The 17253-nt window shown below is 50.7% G+C and overlaps 2 protein-coding genes across 6 annotated transcripts; one reads left to right on the forward strand and one right to left on the reverse strand.

Annotated features, from left to right (window-relative positions):
- Positions 1-118: 118 nt before the first annotated feature.
- ARMC7 (armadillo repeat containing 7) lies at positions 119-16837 on the reverse strand. 5 transcript variants are annotated; one of them, XR_009530394.1, is made up of 4 exons: positions 16053-16837; positions 15815-15958; positions 2336-6699; positions 119-1269 (listed from the first exon to the last, which is right to left on the reverse strand). XR_009530394.1 is itself a non-coding variant. In XM_060081556.1 (3 exons), exons 1-3 carry the CDS (start codon positions 16141-16143, stop codon positions 6338-6340), a joined length of 597 nt encoding a protein of 198 aa, XP_059937539.1. In that variant the 5' UTR covers positions 16144-16837; the 3' UTR covers positions 119-6337. The 5 variants fall into 5 exon arrangements, 4 of the variants coding, with proteins under 4 accessions (XP_059937539.1, XP_059937542.1, XP_059937541.1 ...); XM_060081556.1 differs by having other exon boundaries at positions 119-6699; XM_060081559.1 differs by lacking the exon at positions 119-1269 and having other exon boundaries at positions 6559-6699; positions 15879-15958.
- Positions 2878-4622, forward strand: NT5C (5', 3'-nucleotidase, cytosolic). The gene is made up of 5 exons (XM_060081555.1): positions 2878-3171; positions 3522-3622; positions 3725-3785; positions 4008-4122; positions 4241-4622. Exons 1-5 carry the CDS (start codon positions 2974-2976, stop codon positions 4420-4422), a joined length of 657 nt encoding a protein of 218 aa, XP_059937538.1. The 5' UTR covers positions 2878-2973; the 3' UTR covers positions 4423-4622.
- Positions 16838-17253: the final 416 nt, after the last annotated feature.

Genomic DNA, 17253 nt, shown 5'->3' on the forward strand with positions numbered 1-17253 from the left:
TTTTTTTTTTTTTTTTTTTTTTTTTTGGAAGAACAGGTTCTCTGTCTGTCCTGATTCCTCTGGGTCTATAGGCCTTGGCATGAGTGTTTTCTAGTAGTAGATTGGAGGGAAAGCTTTGTGACACTTAGTACCGTGTTTTTAAGAACAGATAAATTGGTTTCAAATGTGTTAGAGGATCTTTTGTACTGAGGTTTTTAAAACCCTTTTCTTGTCAGCTTTACTAGGGTTTACCAAGCCTGGATCGGACAGACCAGTAAACAGTCCACAGGCGCTGTCCCTTCAGGCCCCAAACAAGGTTGTCTTGATGCTGAACCTACCTGGTGTTGCCCTAACTTGTCAGTGCCCGTTGCAAAAAGCATCTTCCTGTGCCATATGGAGCGACAGAGGCCTGCGCCCCATGCCTTGCTGCCTGCAAAGCAAAAAAAAAACAAACAAAAAAAACAACTGCCTTTTATTTCTGAACCTTAAGAAATATTTAAGCCAGATACTAACTTGACTGGCTGAGCAAAGCCTGCTGCTCCCATGCAGAGGAAGGCTTCGCTGTACACTCAGACTGACGAATTCCAGGTGGTGAAGCAGGGGTGGGGACCACATGGAAGTGGGACTTCCTGGTGAAGGGATCCACCACCACCCCCCGCCCCGGGGGCAGTGCTCTTCTTAGATAACTTGAAGCTGTGTGCATGATGCTGGTGCTTGACCATGAAAGAAAGTCTCATCCTTAAAATGTGTGTTGTACTTCACAATCCTGGACTGTTGCTTAAAGTAAACAATGTACAAATTTTGAAACACTGTGTCCTGTGTCATCTTTTTGAGATTGTTTCAGGAGTTCCACCTGCTTAGTTGTTACTATCAACCTTGTTGCCCAATGATTTGGTGAGCCATTGAAGTTAAAACACACTAACGAAGGCCCAGAGAGAAGTGGGCTTCTCTCTAAAAGCAGGTTTAAAGTCAGAGAGCATGAGTTCAGATGCCAAAATGAAAATTAATGGCTATCTGGTAATAAAATACAGGAATAATATGGATAATTGGTATCCAAAATAACTATTAGCCAATACACTTTACACTCTTCTACCACATACCCTCCTGTGCTGGGTGATAACATTCAAAATTTCAAGTCCTCTCATGCCTGTAGGGTGCTTCTCAATGGTGGGTGGTCAGAGAAGAAGGCTCCAAAGAAAGGAAGGGTCCACGTAGATAGAAGGGGACAGGGTCATCTGAGTCCTCTCAAGTGATACAGGAGACAGAAGATGGGAGAAAGATCACTGGGTTCTAGGCAGAAAGTTCCAGATCAACATGCTATATTAAATGTCCAACTTGGGCACTGTAAATCGGCTTTTTAGGTCTAGCTGTGCTACCGACCAGCTATGTTCCTTGGGCTTGTCATTTGGGAGCTCAGTTTCCTAACTTAAAAGTAAGACTTTTCAATGAGGTCACCTCTAAAAACCTTCCCATGACTGAAATGACTCAAACCTAGTGTGTAACCACCAGCTATTCTGACTTACTGGGCATCTCTTTGGGAAGAATAAGGGTGACCATAGGTTGTGGAGGTGTTAAGTGTTTCTCCCTTACTGTGTAAAGTATTTGCAAAATGGAGAATCGACAGCTGTGCTACGCAGTCTTTCCAGGTTCACCAGAACAGGTGAGCCCTACCAATCACCTGAGTTACGGTTTGTCATGACCAGAGATAGGGAACCTGCACCCTTCTCTCTCAGTAATGGTGGAGCTCCTGGGCAAGAGAGGTCCCTGATTTGTGTCACAACTTGTAACTTGGCTTTAGTTGTTTATTCTGTGAAGGTAAGTGCCTAGCCTAAAGGTGTTCTGCCAGTCATTTTGGTACTATTACAGATTTTAGAAAATTCTATGTAAACATGTTTGCTAAGAGTGTTGAATTTTCCACTTAGAAAGCTTAGGGTTTAGAAGATGAAGTTGAATGATCTTAAAATGATGATGATGGCAGAAGAATCAGCATTTTGTTGACAGTGTGGACTTTTTACACAGTTATGTGTTTTAAGTGGCTTGGTGTTTATTGCTGATGTCCGTTCTACCTCTTTAGCATTTTAAAATTAGATCGCCAGGCTCCCCTTCCTAGTGTTTCTGTTCCATTGGGTTTAGACGTATTGGGGTGCTGAGGTGGGGAACTACAGGAAGATGGGTCACTCACTCAAATCTGAATCTAGTTTGTAGGTAAATATATTTACATGTAGTCAGGAAATTGCGTGAAATCTACAAAAAGGAGAGTCAACAAAACTTAGCAATGCTAAGCATTTTCTAGAGGAGGATGGAACTGCCGATTGTAGAGACTTGTCAGTTCCACAAAAAGGATAGCCCCGATTACCTGAGCCTGGTGGAAAAATCGCCTCTTCCAGGTGGAACTGGATGTTTAAAGCAGATGCTCCCATGTTTCAAGCCAACTCTGGTTTATGAATTCGTCTTTGAGGAGCTCTGCTCACACGAACCAGTTGTCTTCAGCAGATTCATTCACTTCAGACGGTTCCTGGGAGTCCCCGTGATTCGGGCCTTGGGTTGGTGCTGCCTTGACGGGGCGGAAGCGCTGCTCCGGGTCCCCACAGCAGGGTGAGCAGGTATGGAGTCTCAGGTTTAGGGAGGCTTGACTCCTTGTTAGACGACGCTTCCCAGCATTTAGGATAGTCCCTCCTGTCGGGCCCCTGGAAGTTCTGCCCCGAGTAACATTCGGGGTGAGCGAGGACGTCTGCTACAGCGTGGAAGGCTGCTAATGTGCACGTAGGTGCCTCCTCAGACCAGAAAAGCAGCCCAAGCCATCGCCACGCCGGCCCCCCCGAAACGGGGGAAGGCCTCGCAGTTCCGCGGGGCGGGGCACCCCGGCGCCCATGCAAAGCAGCCGCGGTCGGGCCCGCCCACCCCACGGCTCCGGAAGCTGCAGTCCCCTCGCCCAGCTCCGCGCGGCGTCTCCCGGGGCCACGTTTCCGCCGCCGGGCCCCCTGCCTCGCAGCGATGGCGATGCGGATGGCTGCGCGGCGCGGGCGGCCAGTGCGGGTGCTGGTGGACATGGACGGCGTTCTGGCCGATTTCGAAGCCGGCCTCCTGCGGGGCTTCCGCCGAAGCTTCCCCGGGGAGCCGCACGTGCCGCTGCAGGAGCGCCGCGGCTTCCTCGCCTGCGAGCAGTACCGAGCCCTGCGCCCGGACCTGGCGGTAGGGAGTGTGTGTTGGGGCGGGGGGCGGTGCGGGGCCGCCCTGGAGCGGGGAGCCCCGACCCCACAGGACACCTGGGAGCGGGGAGATCTCCCCTTGGGTCAGGACTGTCTCTGCTCCATGTCCAGTGACACCTTCCTGTTTAAAATTAACAAAGCTCTCACTTCAGAATCCACAGTTCACCTCGGGACTAGACAGCCTGGGGGAGTACTTACCCCTGAACAAAGTCCTCTACCTGAGACTCTGATTTGGGGACCGAAGTCCCCCAGGAACTTCACTTTGAGAGTCCTCGCTGGGGCTGGAGAGGTCTGCTGGGATCAGAGCCAGGACAGGAACACTGTATCTTTCAGGACAAAGTGGCCAGTGTGTATGAAGCCCCAGGCTTTTTCCTAGACTTGGAGCCCATCCCTGGAGCCTTGGAAGCAATGCGGGAGATGAATGACATGCAGGAGTGAGGAAGGGCGGGGAGGGCGGGGGGTGAGGAGCAGGGGCTGGCACCACCCTGTCTAACCGCGCCCCACCCCCACCACCCCCCCCCCCCGCCTCCCGGCAGCACCGAGGTCTTCATCTGCACCAGCCCTCTGAAGAAGTATGACCACTGTGTGCCTGAGAAGGTGCGGCTGCCCCAGCACTTCACCCGCAGACTTAGGCTCCTAAGTCCTGATCTTTTAAAGAAAGTGGCAGAAACAGAGACAGTCGGGCGGTGGGGGGGGGGGGTAGAGGGGAGCCATATCTCTCATGAGCTGCTGTAGACCCTCCCTCACACCTACTTGCTCACTGGCCCTGAATTCAAGGGCCCATCAGGCCCTACTGACCCACCTATGCCCACCTCACAGTACCGCTGGGTGGAGAAGCACCTGGGGCCCCAGTTTGTGGAGCGCATTATCTTGACGAGGGACAAGACGGTGGTCTTGGGGGACCTGCTCATTGATGACAAGGACACCATTCAAGGTGGGAGCCCTTTTCCCTAGCAACCTCCAGGCATCTAGCCTGCTGGGATTAGGGAGAGGGAGTAAAAATAACCAGATTACAGAGTGATTCCCTGCCTTCCTCCCGTGTCCCGTCCCAGGCCAAGAGGAGACCCCAAGCTGGGAGCACATCTTGTTCACCTGCTGCCACAACCAGCACCTGCCCCTGCCCCCCCCACGGAGACGGCTGCTCTCCTGGAGGGACAACTGGAAGGAGATTATAGACAGCAAGCGGGGAGCCCTGCAGCGGGACCGAACCGGCCTGGGGCTGCCCCAGCAATAAGGCGAGGGGCCATGGCCGTGGACAGTAGCTGAAGGAAGGGAAGGCAGACCAGCAGGGAACCCGGGCAGAACTGAGCGACAGGGCAGCAGCATTGCAATGACCCCTCAGCACTGTGCCAGCCACCTGAACCCTCCTGGCAGAGCTGGCCTGGAAACATGGTGGGAAAATCAGGAACCTTTTTAATAAAACACTTTGGCTCACTGCTCTCTTAAGGCCTTTTATTTGGGGGAAGCGAAGGGACAGGCGCCAACGAGGAGGCCTTCGCCTCCCTCCCTCTCGTCTCCTTAGTCCATTAGTTCCATGGTCTGCCCACCTCTACATCCACCTGGAAACCATTCCTCTCGAATCTGCCTTTCCTTGGCCATGTAAGAGGCCATCCTTGGGCTTCCCTGGTGGCACAGTGGTTAAGAATCTGCCTGCCAGTGCAGGGGACACGGGCTTGATCCCTGGTCCGGGAAGATCCCACATGCCACGGAGCAACTGCGCCACAACTACTGAGCCTGTGCTCTAGAGCCCGCGAGCCACAACTACTGAGCTCACACGCCACAACTACTGAGCCTGTGCTCTAGAGCCCGCGAACCACAACTACGGAGCCCGCAAGCCACAACTACTGAGCCCACGTGCCACAACTACTGAAGCCTGCGCGCCCTAGAGCCTGTGCTCTGCAACAAGAGAAGCCACTGCAATGAGAAGCCTGTGCACCCCAATGAAGAGTAGCCCCCGCTCACTGCAACCAGAGAAAGCCCATGCGCAGCAACAAAGACCCAACGCGGCCAAAAATAAATAAAATTTTAAAAAAGAAAAAAAAAAGAGGTCATCCTTAAGGGAGGCCAGGACCTTCCACTGCTCCTGAACCCCACCTTTCCAAGGGGGGCCCACACCCCTTCCCCTGTGCTGAGCAGCCGACACTAGACTCTGAGCCATGCGCTTGCTGTCAGTATCTGGTCCCATCTCCCTTGAGCACCTCTCTTGTATCCCTGAAGCCAGCCAGAGACAGATTTCCAGGGACAGGGACTGCCCCCGCTCACTAACCCTGATGGCAGAGAAGGCAGGCCAGGGCTTCCAGGCAGGTACCATGGGGTGGTGAAGGGAAAAGACAACAGCTCGAAGAGTTTGTGCCTGTATTCTAATGTGTCATTACCCTCATGGCCTCCGTCTTAATGCCTGATGGCCATGTTAACAGTCACTGGCCTGCGACACTCAAGATCAGGGACCACGTCTTCATCTTTGAAGCCCTAACATGGTGCCTGGCTGATAGGCCTGTGTGGATAAACAGTTAATCCTGGGCCACAGAGTTCTCCAGGCCAGCATCCACCATGCCCAACACCCAGCCTGGAGAGCTTGCAGGACAGGTACCCAGCCTCCACAGCAGTGGACACAACACTTCCCCAGCTTCCCAGGGCCCCGAAATACTTTTAACAACAAGGCTTCTCATTTCTATTTCTCAGAATTACTCCCGACACTTCTGTTAAGGGATGATGCCTATTTCCTCAAGCTCAGGCAATTCTCCTAAGCCCCAGGCCCAGCTGTTCCTCAGGAGAAACACCATCTGTAGAGCCTCTGGGTCTAGGGACCTGTTGCTTCTCACACGAGGGTGACAGCTTGGTGGCGGGGTAGGCCAGGAGGCAGGACCTTCGCCTCTAGCTGGTTGAGAGCGGCAGCGTGTCAAAACGGCACCCTTCGATTTCCTTCTCCACGTGTCTCAAAGTCTGGCTTCCTCACTCATCTCCTGGTGCCTTTCATCACGGTGTAAACATCTGTCACACAGAAAACTCGCCTTTAAAGTGGCTGACAAAGCACCATTTGGGGAGAATGTGCACAGTGGGAGCTTCGCTGCTCCCACTTCCTGAGTCCCCGCCGGGATTTTGGTCTTGTCTCTGGCAGTGCCAGTGCTGCGGCCTGAGGGCTCCTTGGATCAGGGCTGCTGCGGGGCCTCAGTCCTTGGCAGTGGGATCCCCAGAGCAGAGTGAGCCCCCCAGCTGCGGGCTTCGGCCACCTGGCTGGGGGAACAGAAGTCTTCCAGGAAGATCTGGGCCAGGTTCCGGAGCCTCGCGTTGGCTGAGAGGGAGAAGCGCAGCATGCACTGGATCACGGGGATGGCAGTCAGCTCAGGGTGGGAGCTGGAGCCCGGCGAGCTCAGGTACATGATCGTGGTGACGGCAGACAGCACGGTCTCCTCGTTGGGACTGGACAGGCAGTTGATGATGAGTGGGACGCCCCCAGTCTGCAGGATGTGCTCCTTGTTGGCCCTGTCTGAGCACAGGTTGCAGAGGCCTCCTGGGGAAGAGCAAGGTGAGTCTGGATGCCTTAGCCCTGGGCCTCCTTCCATCTTTCCTCTGCCCACTGAGTCCCAGGGAAGGTCCAGGCCTGAGAAGGTGGCCCAGGGACAAGGGATCTGAAGTCTATTCTGATCTCCAGCCCTCCCTTTCAAGATTCCAGAAAGGCCTGCCTGACCTCCGCTGCCCAGCCTTCTGGAAGTGGGCACTGATCCCTTTCCCTCTTGGTTCAGCCATCTCAATGACTGATAGGCTTTCCTTTTTTTTTTTTTTAAGTAGAAAACATAAACAAAACCCACAGTGTATCATCACTTTAGAAGAATTAAGAAATATAGGTAAGGGGTGGGATAGGGAGGGTGGGAGGGAGGGAGACGCAAGAGGGAAGAGATATGGGAACATATGTATACGTATAACTGATTCACTTTGTTATAAAGCAGAAACTAGCACACCAATGTAAAGCAATTATACTCCAATAAAGATGTAAAAAAAAAAAAGAAATATAGGTAAGGTGATGGTTTCACAGGTATATACATATGTCAAAACTTATCAAGTTATATTCTTTAAGTATGTAAAACTTATGTGTCAATTATACCTCGATAAAGCTGTCAAAAATATTAGAAGTCAAAATATAAACCATCTTGGGCTTCCCTGGTGGCGCAGTGGTTGGGAGTCCGCCTGCCGATGCAGGGGACACGGGTTCGTGCCCCTGTCCGGGAAGGTCCCACATGCTGCAGAGCGGCTGGGCCCGTGAGCCATGGCCACTGAGCCAGTGCGTCTGGAGCCTGCGCTCCACAACGGGAGAGGTCACAACAGTGAGAGGCCCGCGTACCACAAAAAAAAAATATATATATATATAAACCATCTTAATCCTACCACCCATTTAACATGTTTTTCATCCCACAATTTTTAAATATGTGACTACATATAAATATTTAATAACAATGTGATACTCTTATTCTGTAAGCCAGCTGTTTTCCTTTAACCATGTCCTGTGAACATCTCTCCATGCCAATAAATCTACAATCATGGCATCATTTAATAGCTGTGCAGTCCACCACTTTATGGAAACAGCATAATTGAGAGTTTAAAGCATTTCAGCATCATTCCCTCATCACTATTAGTAGGAATCTGGGGGACAAAAGAAAAGGACAGAGTGAGAGACCCGTGGTCCTGGATCTAAGAACCACTGCTCAGGTAAGATGCCCGGACCCCTCATTCTCTCCCGTCAGGCCTGAAGCACTCGATGTGGGAAGCTGATTTTCGTGGGTCCTGAGTGAGCTTCCTGCCATCAGGGCACCCTCACCCTTAGGTTCCTACTCCAAGTAGAGAACGAACTTCTAGCTCATTTGCATAACATGGCCGACCAGTCCTGAGTGTCCAATCAGGAGTGAGTTACAGCCCACCCACTTCCCAGTCATCTCTAGAAACAAGCAAAGAGGGGACCTTCCCCCACCGACCGGCAAAACCCAACTAGGACCTCTTTCCCAGCAAGAGGGGACAGGTGCAGGGAAGTGGGGCAGGCCTGGCAAGGATCTCCGCCAACTCCAGGTAGGTAGAGCCACCCCTTCCCTAGCAGTACCTGGGTAGGGAGACATTTTACCCATTCAGCCTCCAAGGACTTCCCACTGCACTTGGAATAAAATCCAAACTCCCTTCTGAGATCCTTGCATGGTGCCACCCTCTTGCTAGTAACCAGCACGTCACTGCTCCCTGGCCAGTGTGGTTTCCCTGGAGTACCCCATTAGCCACTCCCTGCCACATCCAGGCACTTCCCTCATCACCCTGTCTCATTTTCTTCATATGCTTAGAACTTTGAGAAATCTTCGTGGAATTTTCTTGCTCACTGACCGCTGAGCCCCACTAGAAGGTACTGTGCCATGAGGTCAAGACCTAGGCTGTCTTGGGATTTCCCTGGTGGTCCAGTGGTTAAGACTCCACGTTCCCAATGCAGGGGGCCTGGGTTTGATGCCTGGTCAGGGAACTAGATCCCACATGCTGCAACTAAGAGCCCGCACACCGTAACTAAAGATCCCGCACGCAAAAACGAAGAGCCCCCATGCCGCAACTAAGACCCGCCGCAGCCAAATTAATTAATTAATTATTTTAAAAAAAGAAAAAAAAGACCTAGGCTGTCTTATTCCCAAGACTTCCTGGGTTTCTGCCACAGGGGGCGCTCCGCAAATATTTGCTGGAAGGATTTTAAAGCAGTGAGCAGGGGAAAAGGGTTGCACTGCAGAGGGTCAGGAGGCTGGATGGAATGGCTCCCTGGGACCCTGCGCACCTTGGACATCTGCAGTTCTGAGGGACGGAAGAGGCTGAGTGGTGCTCCTGAACCGAGGAAGATGGGCAGCAGGGGGCAGACTCCAGGCACCGATGGAGAGGTCCCTCCCAGTGTCTACCTCAGCACCCATTCACCCCAGTGGAGCCCTTAGCACAACCTGGGGTCTTCCTGCTGACTACCTTCTTTAGTTGCCGTCCCCCCATCACTGGGCACCACAGGGTAGTGATTTACCTCTGTATTTCTGGAGCCTGCAACTGAGGATTCTCGCTGGACACATGCTGGGAACATGACTGAACCCCACGAAGAGTTACCACCACCCCCATTTAAGGGAAAGAAGCTGAGGCTGTTGAGTAACTTGACCAAAGTCCCAGAAGATGGGGAGCCCTTTGCTACTCCCATGGGAAAGGGTGTCCCTTCAGAAACCACAAGGACAACTAATCCTACCATGGGCAGATGCCAGGCTCAGCCAGGAGCAGGGACAAGTAGAAATGCTGTGGCACAACTACTGAGCCTGCGTGCCACAACTACTGAAGCCGCGTGCCTAGAGGCCGTGCCCTGCAACAAGAGAAGCCACTGCAATGAGAAGCCCGCGTGCTGCAACGAAGAGTAGTCCCCGCTCACCACAACTAGAGAAAGCCCACGCGCAGCAACGAAGACCCAATGCAGCAATCAATCAATCAATCAATCGATCAATCAATAAATGATGTCACCTCTTCTAAGAGCCTTCCATGACCACCCTAATCAGTCCCTCTCCCCAAGAGGCCCTCCCCTCACCACCTTCACTTCTTTTCTTCATACCAAAGTAGAAAAAAAGAAAAAGTAAAAAAGCAAAAGAAGAAAATATTCATAGATTCTGACAGAGGACTCATATCCAGAATATATAAAGAATTCCTACGTATCAGTAAAAGATGAACAACACAATTTAAAAAATGAGCAAAAGACTTCGATAAACTCTGCACAAAAGGGTCAATATATGAAAATGTGCTCAACATTCCTTATCAGAGAAATGAAAATTAAAACCACAATAAGAGGCCACTACACACCTATCATAATGGCTAAAACAAAAAAAGACTGATGATCCTAAGTGTTGGCGGGGAGGGAGTGCCACTGGAACTCTCATATGCTGGTGGTGAGGAGTGTAACATCGTGATTACGGTGGAAAGCTATCTGGCAGCTTCTAACACAGTTAAACATACATCTACCCTACGACTCAGCAATTCCACTCCTACCCAAATCTATCTGAGAAAAATGAGCACATATGTATACAAGGAGTCTACCTGAGAGAAATGAGTACCTATGTATACAAGAAAACTTGTACAAAAATTATCACAACAGCTTTATTCATAAAGGTTCCAAACTAGAAACAGCTCAAATCTCCATCAGCGGGTGAATGGATGAACAAATTGCGGCCTATTCATATAAAGACATGAACTAATGATACTGTAACAATTTGGATGAATCTCAGAAACATTATGCTGAGTGAAAGAAACCAGATACTATATCCTGTATGATTCCTTTTACATGAAGGTCAAGAACAGGCAAAACTGATCCATGGGGATAGAGGTTAGAATAATGGTTACCTCAGGGTGGAAGACACTAACTGGCCGAGGGTACGAGGGACCTTTTTGGGGAGATGAAAACATTCTGTATCTTGATTTAAGTGCTAGTTATATTGATGTACATATACCTTAATGAATTTAAAAATTCCTCAGGGCTTCCCTGGTGGCGCACTGGTTGAGAGTCTGCCTGCCGATGCAGGGGACATGGGTTCGTGCCCCGGTCCTGGAAGATCCTACATGCCGTGGAGCGGCTGGGCCCGTGAGCCATGGCTGCTGAGCCTGCGTGTCCGGAGCTGTGCTCTGCAGCGGGAGAGGCCACAACAGTGAGAGACCTGTGTACCGCAAAAAAAAAAAAAAAAAAAAAGAAACCCTTTGGGCTTCCCTGGTGGCGCAGTGGTTGAGAGTCCACCTGCCGATGCAGGGGACACGGGTTCGTGCCCCAGTCTGGGAAGATCCCACATGCTGCGGAGCGGCTGGGCCTGTGAGCCATGGCCGCTGAGCCTGTTCGTCCGGAGCCTGTGCTCCGCAAGGGGAGAGGCCCCAACAGTGAGAGGCCCGCGTAACCAAAAAAAAAAAAAAAAAAAAAAAAATCATCAGACTGACACTTAAGCTATGTGCATTTCACTGTATGCTGATCCTGCTGCAATTTAAAAACTGGTTACCAGACAAAAAGGAGAACAAGTTCTGACTGGCGGATGAACATATTTTGGACAAACCTGGCAAGATAAAGAGAAAGAGAACAAGAGGCAAAGGCAGGGCCCTTCTAGGTGTGGGGAGCCACAGAAACCCTCGGGAGAGACAAAAGAGAAAACCCTAGTGCTGTCTGGGATGAGAAAGCTGGCGGGTCAGAGAGGGCAGGTAGGGGATCTCAGGTCACAGAGCAAGTAGGGCATTGGTGCTGGAAGCGACAGGAGGGTCTAAGTATTGTCCTGGGGATTAAATGAGGTCATGCTGACAAGTGCTTAGCCAGCACCTGGTGCCTGAGAGGGCTGGGCAAGTCCTTGGAGACAGTGGCTCAAGACCGTTACATCTGAGGATCCGCCCGAGGACCCGCCCGCCCCAGGGTACTGGGCTGGCCGTGGTCAATCCCAGGTCAAAATCTTCACTGGAGGCTATTTGTTCTTGGGTTTTACTTCAGTATCTTGAAGATGGTTCTCTCTGAAATTTCAGGACAGACATTCAAGGGACAGAACAGCATATAGAGAAAGCCACTATTATATGTAAGAAGGTAGGAGACAAATATACATATATGTATATGCTCACATTTGCTGGTTCCATATGAGGGGGGAACAGGGTGGAAGGGATAGGAATGGTAGTGAGACCATACTGGTAATACAGTTTTGACTTAAACAGACATGTTTTGTATAAGTTAAAAAAAACAAATTAAATTTTTAAAAATCATGTCTTTTCACACTTCTGACCTATATTTCAGTTCTAAAATTTTATCCTACAGGTACGCTCCCACAAGTAAGAAATGACATACAAATAAGGGTACCCACTGTCACACTGCTCATGAGAGCAAAATGGAAACAACCCAAATGGCCATCCTCAGGGGCCGGCTAAATGTTAGTCCCTTCACGCAGTGGACATCATGCAGCATTTACAAAGAATCAGGCAGCTCTTTATGGGCTGATACTGCAGGTGTGCCAAGACATGGTGCTAAGTTAAAAAAAAAAAAAAGACAGAATATAGATACAGTATATTACAACATGTGTAGGATACGCAAAAAGGTATACATAGTATACAAACAAATATATAAGTATTTGTTTATCAACCCCTAAAATATCTCTGGGAGGATACACAAGAAACTAGTAACAGTGGTTACCTCCAGAAAAGGCTACAGACCGAGTTACTGTTTATTACCTACCCTTTTGAATTCTGTACCATGTGAGTCAATTATGTAGTCACATAAATTAATAAAACACACACGCACACGCTGCTTGTGCCTAGAACTGAGAGGAAGGGGGATTGGTCTCTGCCAGTCGGGGAGGGAGGGCCGAGGGGCCTGGAGCCAGCCTTCCCAGCTGGTGTGGAAGGGAGCAGTGGGGTGAGGACCTTGAATTCACCTCTTTCCTGTAACAAGTGGATGGCTGAGGAATTTCTTTTTAAGCAGAAAGATGTGTGACCCCAGGACACTAAATGATCAGTGAGAGAAGGAGGTACAGGGGAACCCGAGAGTACGGAGGATGGAGCGAGGGCTCTGTGGTGGGCAGATCTAGCTAGAATCCCAGGAATGCCCCAGGGGACTCGGATGAGCAGAGCAAGCAACTCCATCTCTCTAAGCCTAGGTTTCTTTATCAGTAAAACGCGAAGAGAGAATTAAATAATGTAAGACCCCTCCCTGGCACACAGTAGATATGAACCCAGTATGCACTTGTTTATAGCCTCGGAGGCTGGCACAGGGCATATCTTCAACCCACACACAGAGAAAGGGCTGGCACATACAGGTAGGGTTTAACAATGAGAAAGCAAGTGCCCACGTAACCAGCACTGAGGTCAAAGACTGAAACACTGTCATCAGTCCAGAAGCCTCTGCACGTTCTTTCCTGTTTCAGCTCTCTCCCCTTCTCAGAGGTGAACCTCTTCCTGACTTGTAAGCAATGCAATAAAATAATTTTAAATTAATAAGCAGGACCTTTTAAATTTTTAATAAAAAAATTTTTACTACACACACACCCCTAAATACTATAATTCAGTTCTGCCTCTTTTTGGACTTCATAGAAATGGAATCACACTGTACATATTATTATGTGTCTAGCATCATTTGCTTAACGTTATGTTTTTAAGATAATTGCAAGGAGCTGTAGATTGTTCATTTACCTTGCTAAGCAGTATGAATATCCACAATATTGATAATTCATTCCACTGTTGACCGTTTCCAGCTTAGGACTGTTACAGACAATACTGCTGGTGACATTTTTGCAAGCGTCTGGACGTGCATGTACCTAACCCTATGATTTTAACTGCTGGGTCACGCGGCATGCCTATCTTCAATTTTACTAAATCCTATTTTCCAAAGAGAGGCGGCTCAGGATTCATCTACCAGCCTTTTTCAGTACACCACCACCATCTGGTGGCAGCTACAGGTATTGCAGGAAATAGAACAGAGGAAAGCGATTTAACCTGAATCGTGGGAGGCCACCTACTTGCATTCTGTTGTAGTAACAAAACTGTCGAGTATTCCGTGACATACTAGGATTCAGCCAGTTTTCATGGAAGCACAGAATTATCTTCTGGTTCCTTTACATCTCCATACACCATCCAGAATGGTGCAGGTGTGCACACACAGCATATAAGACACCAGAGAATCAACCAATGGTGCTTCAGTCCAACACTCCTAAATTAATACCAAAGCCTGCCAGAGTTTTTATTTGGGGCATGAGCTCTGAATTCTCTCGCTCATTCAAGTATTTACTGAGATCCTGGCTTTTTATCTGGTTCCTGATAATTCACCCACTTCCTATCCCCCATCCCAAATGAGGGTGGCTCTGGCCTGACCAGTGCCTGTCTCCCCGTGGTACTTCCTCCTACTACTGCCCGGACACCCACTGTGAGGCTAAAGATCAACTTTCATACCTTTTCCTATCATTCAATGATGTTTTTCCAGAAGGACCGAATCCCTGGAACAGATGGGTGATAAGACACTATCCCATCCTACCTCACCTCTCTGGGAGACTCGGGAACTGTTTATCCTCAAAGGGGTCTGGATACCTAGGGGACCTTGCAGCTGCAAGCACTTTATCTCATTTAATTCTCTCAACAACTCTGTGAGGCAGGTACTGATCCTCCCCCACCTGACCGATGATGGGAGAAGGGAAATCACATGCCCAGAGTTAAGTCGGGGAGTGAGGACTTGAACCCAGGCCTGCCTGACCCCAAAGCCCCAGTCTTACCAAACTCCCTATATTCCTTGGCAACAAACCAACATTGGTTTTAGTTCGGCCAAACCATGGCCATGGGCAATCTAACCCAGCAGTTATTCCAGAACCAAACGCACTCAGGGCTGCAGCACGAAGTCATGGCCAGGACTCTGCGCACATTCCCCGGCCCCATCCTCGTCCCAGGCCAAAAGGCTTGAGCATTCAAGACATAACAAAGATAAGCAAGGGACTCTGATCTCATGGAGATCACCATCTCAGACCTGCCACCAGAGACAAAAGATTCAAAGCTACAAAGCCCAGCACAGAATAAGCACTGACAGTGTTTCCCATTTAGCACCATAGACATTAACAGAAAACGGCAAGAGTAACAAAATAGGCTTCTAAGCACCACTGGGACTTTCCTTTTTTTTTTTTTTTCGGTACGCGGGCCTCTCACTGTTGCAGCCTCTCCCGTTGCGGAGCACAGGCTCCGGGTGCGTAGGCTCAGCGGCCACGGCTCACGGGCACAGCCGCTCCGTGGCATGTGGGATCTTCCCGGACCGGGGCACGAACCCGTGTCCACTGCATCGGCAGGCGGACTCTCAACCACTGCACCACCAGGGAAGCTCTGCTCTAGAGTCTTTGCCCACGCTGTGCCTTCCCATAATGGCCAAACCAGAAGTAGCCCCTCCCTCCCCTGCTTTCTCTCATCACCCTGTTTATTTCTTTCAGAGCCTCAGCTTTCTTGTTTGTCAACCGTCTGTCTCACCTACTAGAATGTAAATTCCTTGAGGGCAAAGACCCTTTTCCCAACTTGTTCACCATCTCTCCAACATCTAGAACAATACCTTGCTCGCACAATATACGCCCAATGAATATCTGTCCAGTGAATAATTCAGTAGGTCTTAGACCATAACAACTACAGGAGTCACAAGCCATTCCAAGTCACCGCTACTTCTCTTGATGGTAAAACTTTTTTTTGGCTGTGCCCCAAGGCATGTGGGATCTTAGTTCTCCAACCAGGGATTGAACCCGTGCCCCCTGCAGTGGAAGCACGGAGTCTTAACCACTGGACCGCCAGGGAAGTCCGATGGTAAAACATTAAGTCAAAGATGTTTTAAAAGGGCACTCAACTTTTTTCCCTCCAATGGGGCTTCAATCCATTCCCTCATTTTTGATCTCACCTCTAAGCGGGAGGGAAGCTAGACAGGCAGAGGGGGCCCTGGGAGTTCCAAACCTGATTCAGGCGAGCCGTGACCTGGACGATGTGTGAACCGCGGAGGCTAAACAGACATCGCGAAAGTCTGCCTTCGCAGCTGAGGGACTGCCTAAGAGATTCCTTTCCCAACAACTCACTTCTAACTCATTATCTCATTACAGCCCATCAGGCATCTAGGAGAGCGGCCCCATCCTTACCAATAGCAAACTCCACCAGGGTCTCATTCTCCTCCGACAGTGAATCGAGGAATAAATCCAGGACCTGCAGCTGCCGCAGATACTGGTAGTTACTGGGGTCATAGGCGAAGTTGGCGAGGTTGGCCAGTACTTGCTCCTTGGCGTCTGCAGTGGAAAAGCGGCACTGGAGCCAGGTCCGGGGCGGCGATCGCGGCCAGACCCCTGCCTGGTACCCTGCTCCCCACCCTGCCGCTCTCACCTTGGCTCTCGGTCGCCTGGAATTCCGTGACCAGCGCCTGCAGGTATCCCAGCCGGCCGACGTGGGGGTCTACCTTCGGCTTCTGGGCCATGGTCGGGCGGCGGAGGAACCCCGGGGGACGGGCAGGGGAGTGTGGAAGGTGAGGCTGGAAAGCGGGCGAGAACCTCACCTGGGCCTCGCCGGGTCCGGAGAGGGGCAGACCGGAGCGGGAAATAGGTTCCTTTCCTGGCTTCAGGTTCTGCAGTAAGGTTCCTTTCCTGGCTTCAGGTTCTGCAGTAATTTGCAGCTGAAATTGGGCTGGGGAAATGGGGTGGGACTCAGGACCTCGTAAGAGTTGGGAGTGAACATCCAAGTTGGGGAGCAGGAGGCCAGGACGCAGTTGCGCGCCGTAGGAGGGAGGAGCAGCGCCCAGCTGGGCTTAATTTTCGGCTCAGTTCCGGACTTCCGGGGGAAGCCGCGCTTAGCCCCGCCCCAGGGGGCGGAAGGGGCGGGCCGAGGAGGGTGAGGGGCGGGGCTGTCATTGAGCTCCCTGAGCTTGCTTCGGGTGCTTACGCCGGGCGCTTCAAGCCTCTTGTCTCAGGCAGGTGGCGATCCGCATCGTGATGGAAGCGGTCATGGAAGGTTGCGGATGCGTTGAGGGGCTCCTCTAGGGCCCTTAGGAGCTCAGAGGTGCCGGCGCGCCTATATGGGGGGCTGTCGGGGCAGAAGCACCTCCAGATGCCCCTTCACTTGACGGAGGGGTGCAGTTCCCCCCCACACACCAAGGGCCCCCAGGAACGCAAGTGTCGGCTCCCTGTGTCCCCCACGTGGGTCCTTTTGAAACGGAGCAGGACCCTATTAGGGTCCTTGCCCCCCATGTCCTCAGCCTGCCTTTTGTCTGTGGAAAAACTTTAGCCAAAGAATAAGTTTAATCAGAGAAGTGAAAAAATGCAGAAATAGAGGAAAACAAAGGAGACCAAATAATAATAGTTTAGGCCTTAGCATAGTCAAGGACCTTTAGTTCGTCCTTAAGGGCTATAGATAACATTCTGAGCCGTATCCTGTAAGCTGTTTTGCAGCTACTGAAGCCCCCACCAGGTGGAGGAAGATGACTACATGATGACCAAATGGAAGCCATGACTTAAGCTACTCCACTTCACACAATTCCGAGAACTGGCCTCAAAGAAATGGGAACAAACCCTGGAACTAAAGATTAACCGTA

This window comes from Mesoplodon densirostris, chromosome 18 (assembly GCF_025265405.1).
Source record: "Mesoplodon densirostris isolate mMesDen1 chromosome 18, mMesDen1 primary haplotype, whole genome shotgun sequence".
NCBI classification, from domain to species: domain Eukaryota; kingdom Metazoa; phylum Chordata; class Mammalia; order Artiodactyla; family Ziphiidae; genus Mesoplodon; species Mesoplodon densirostris.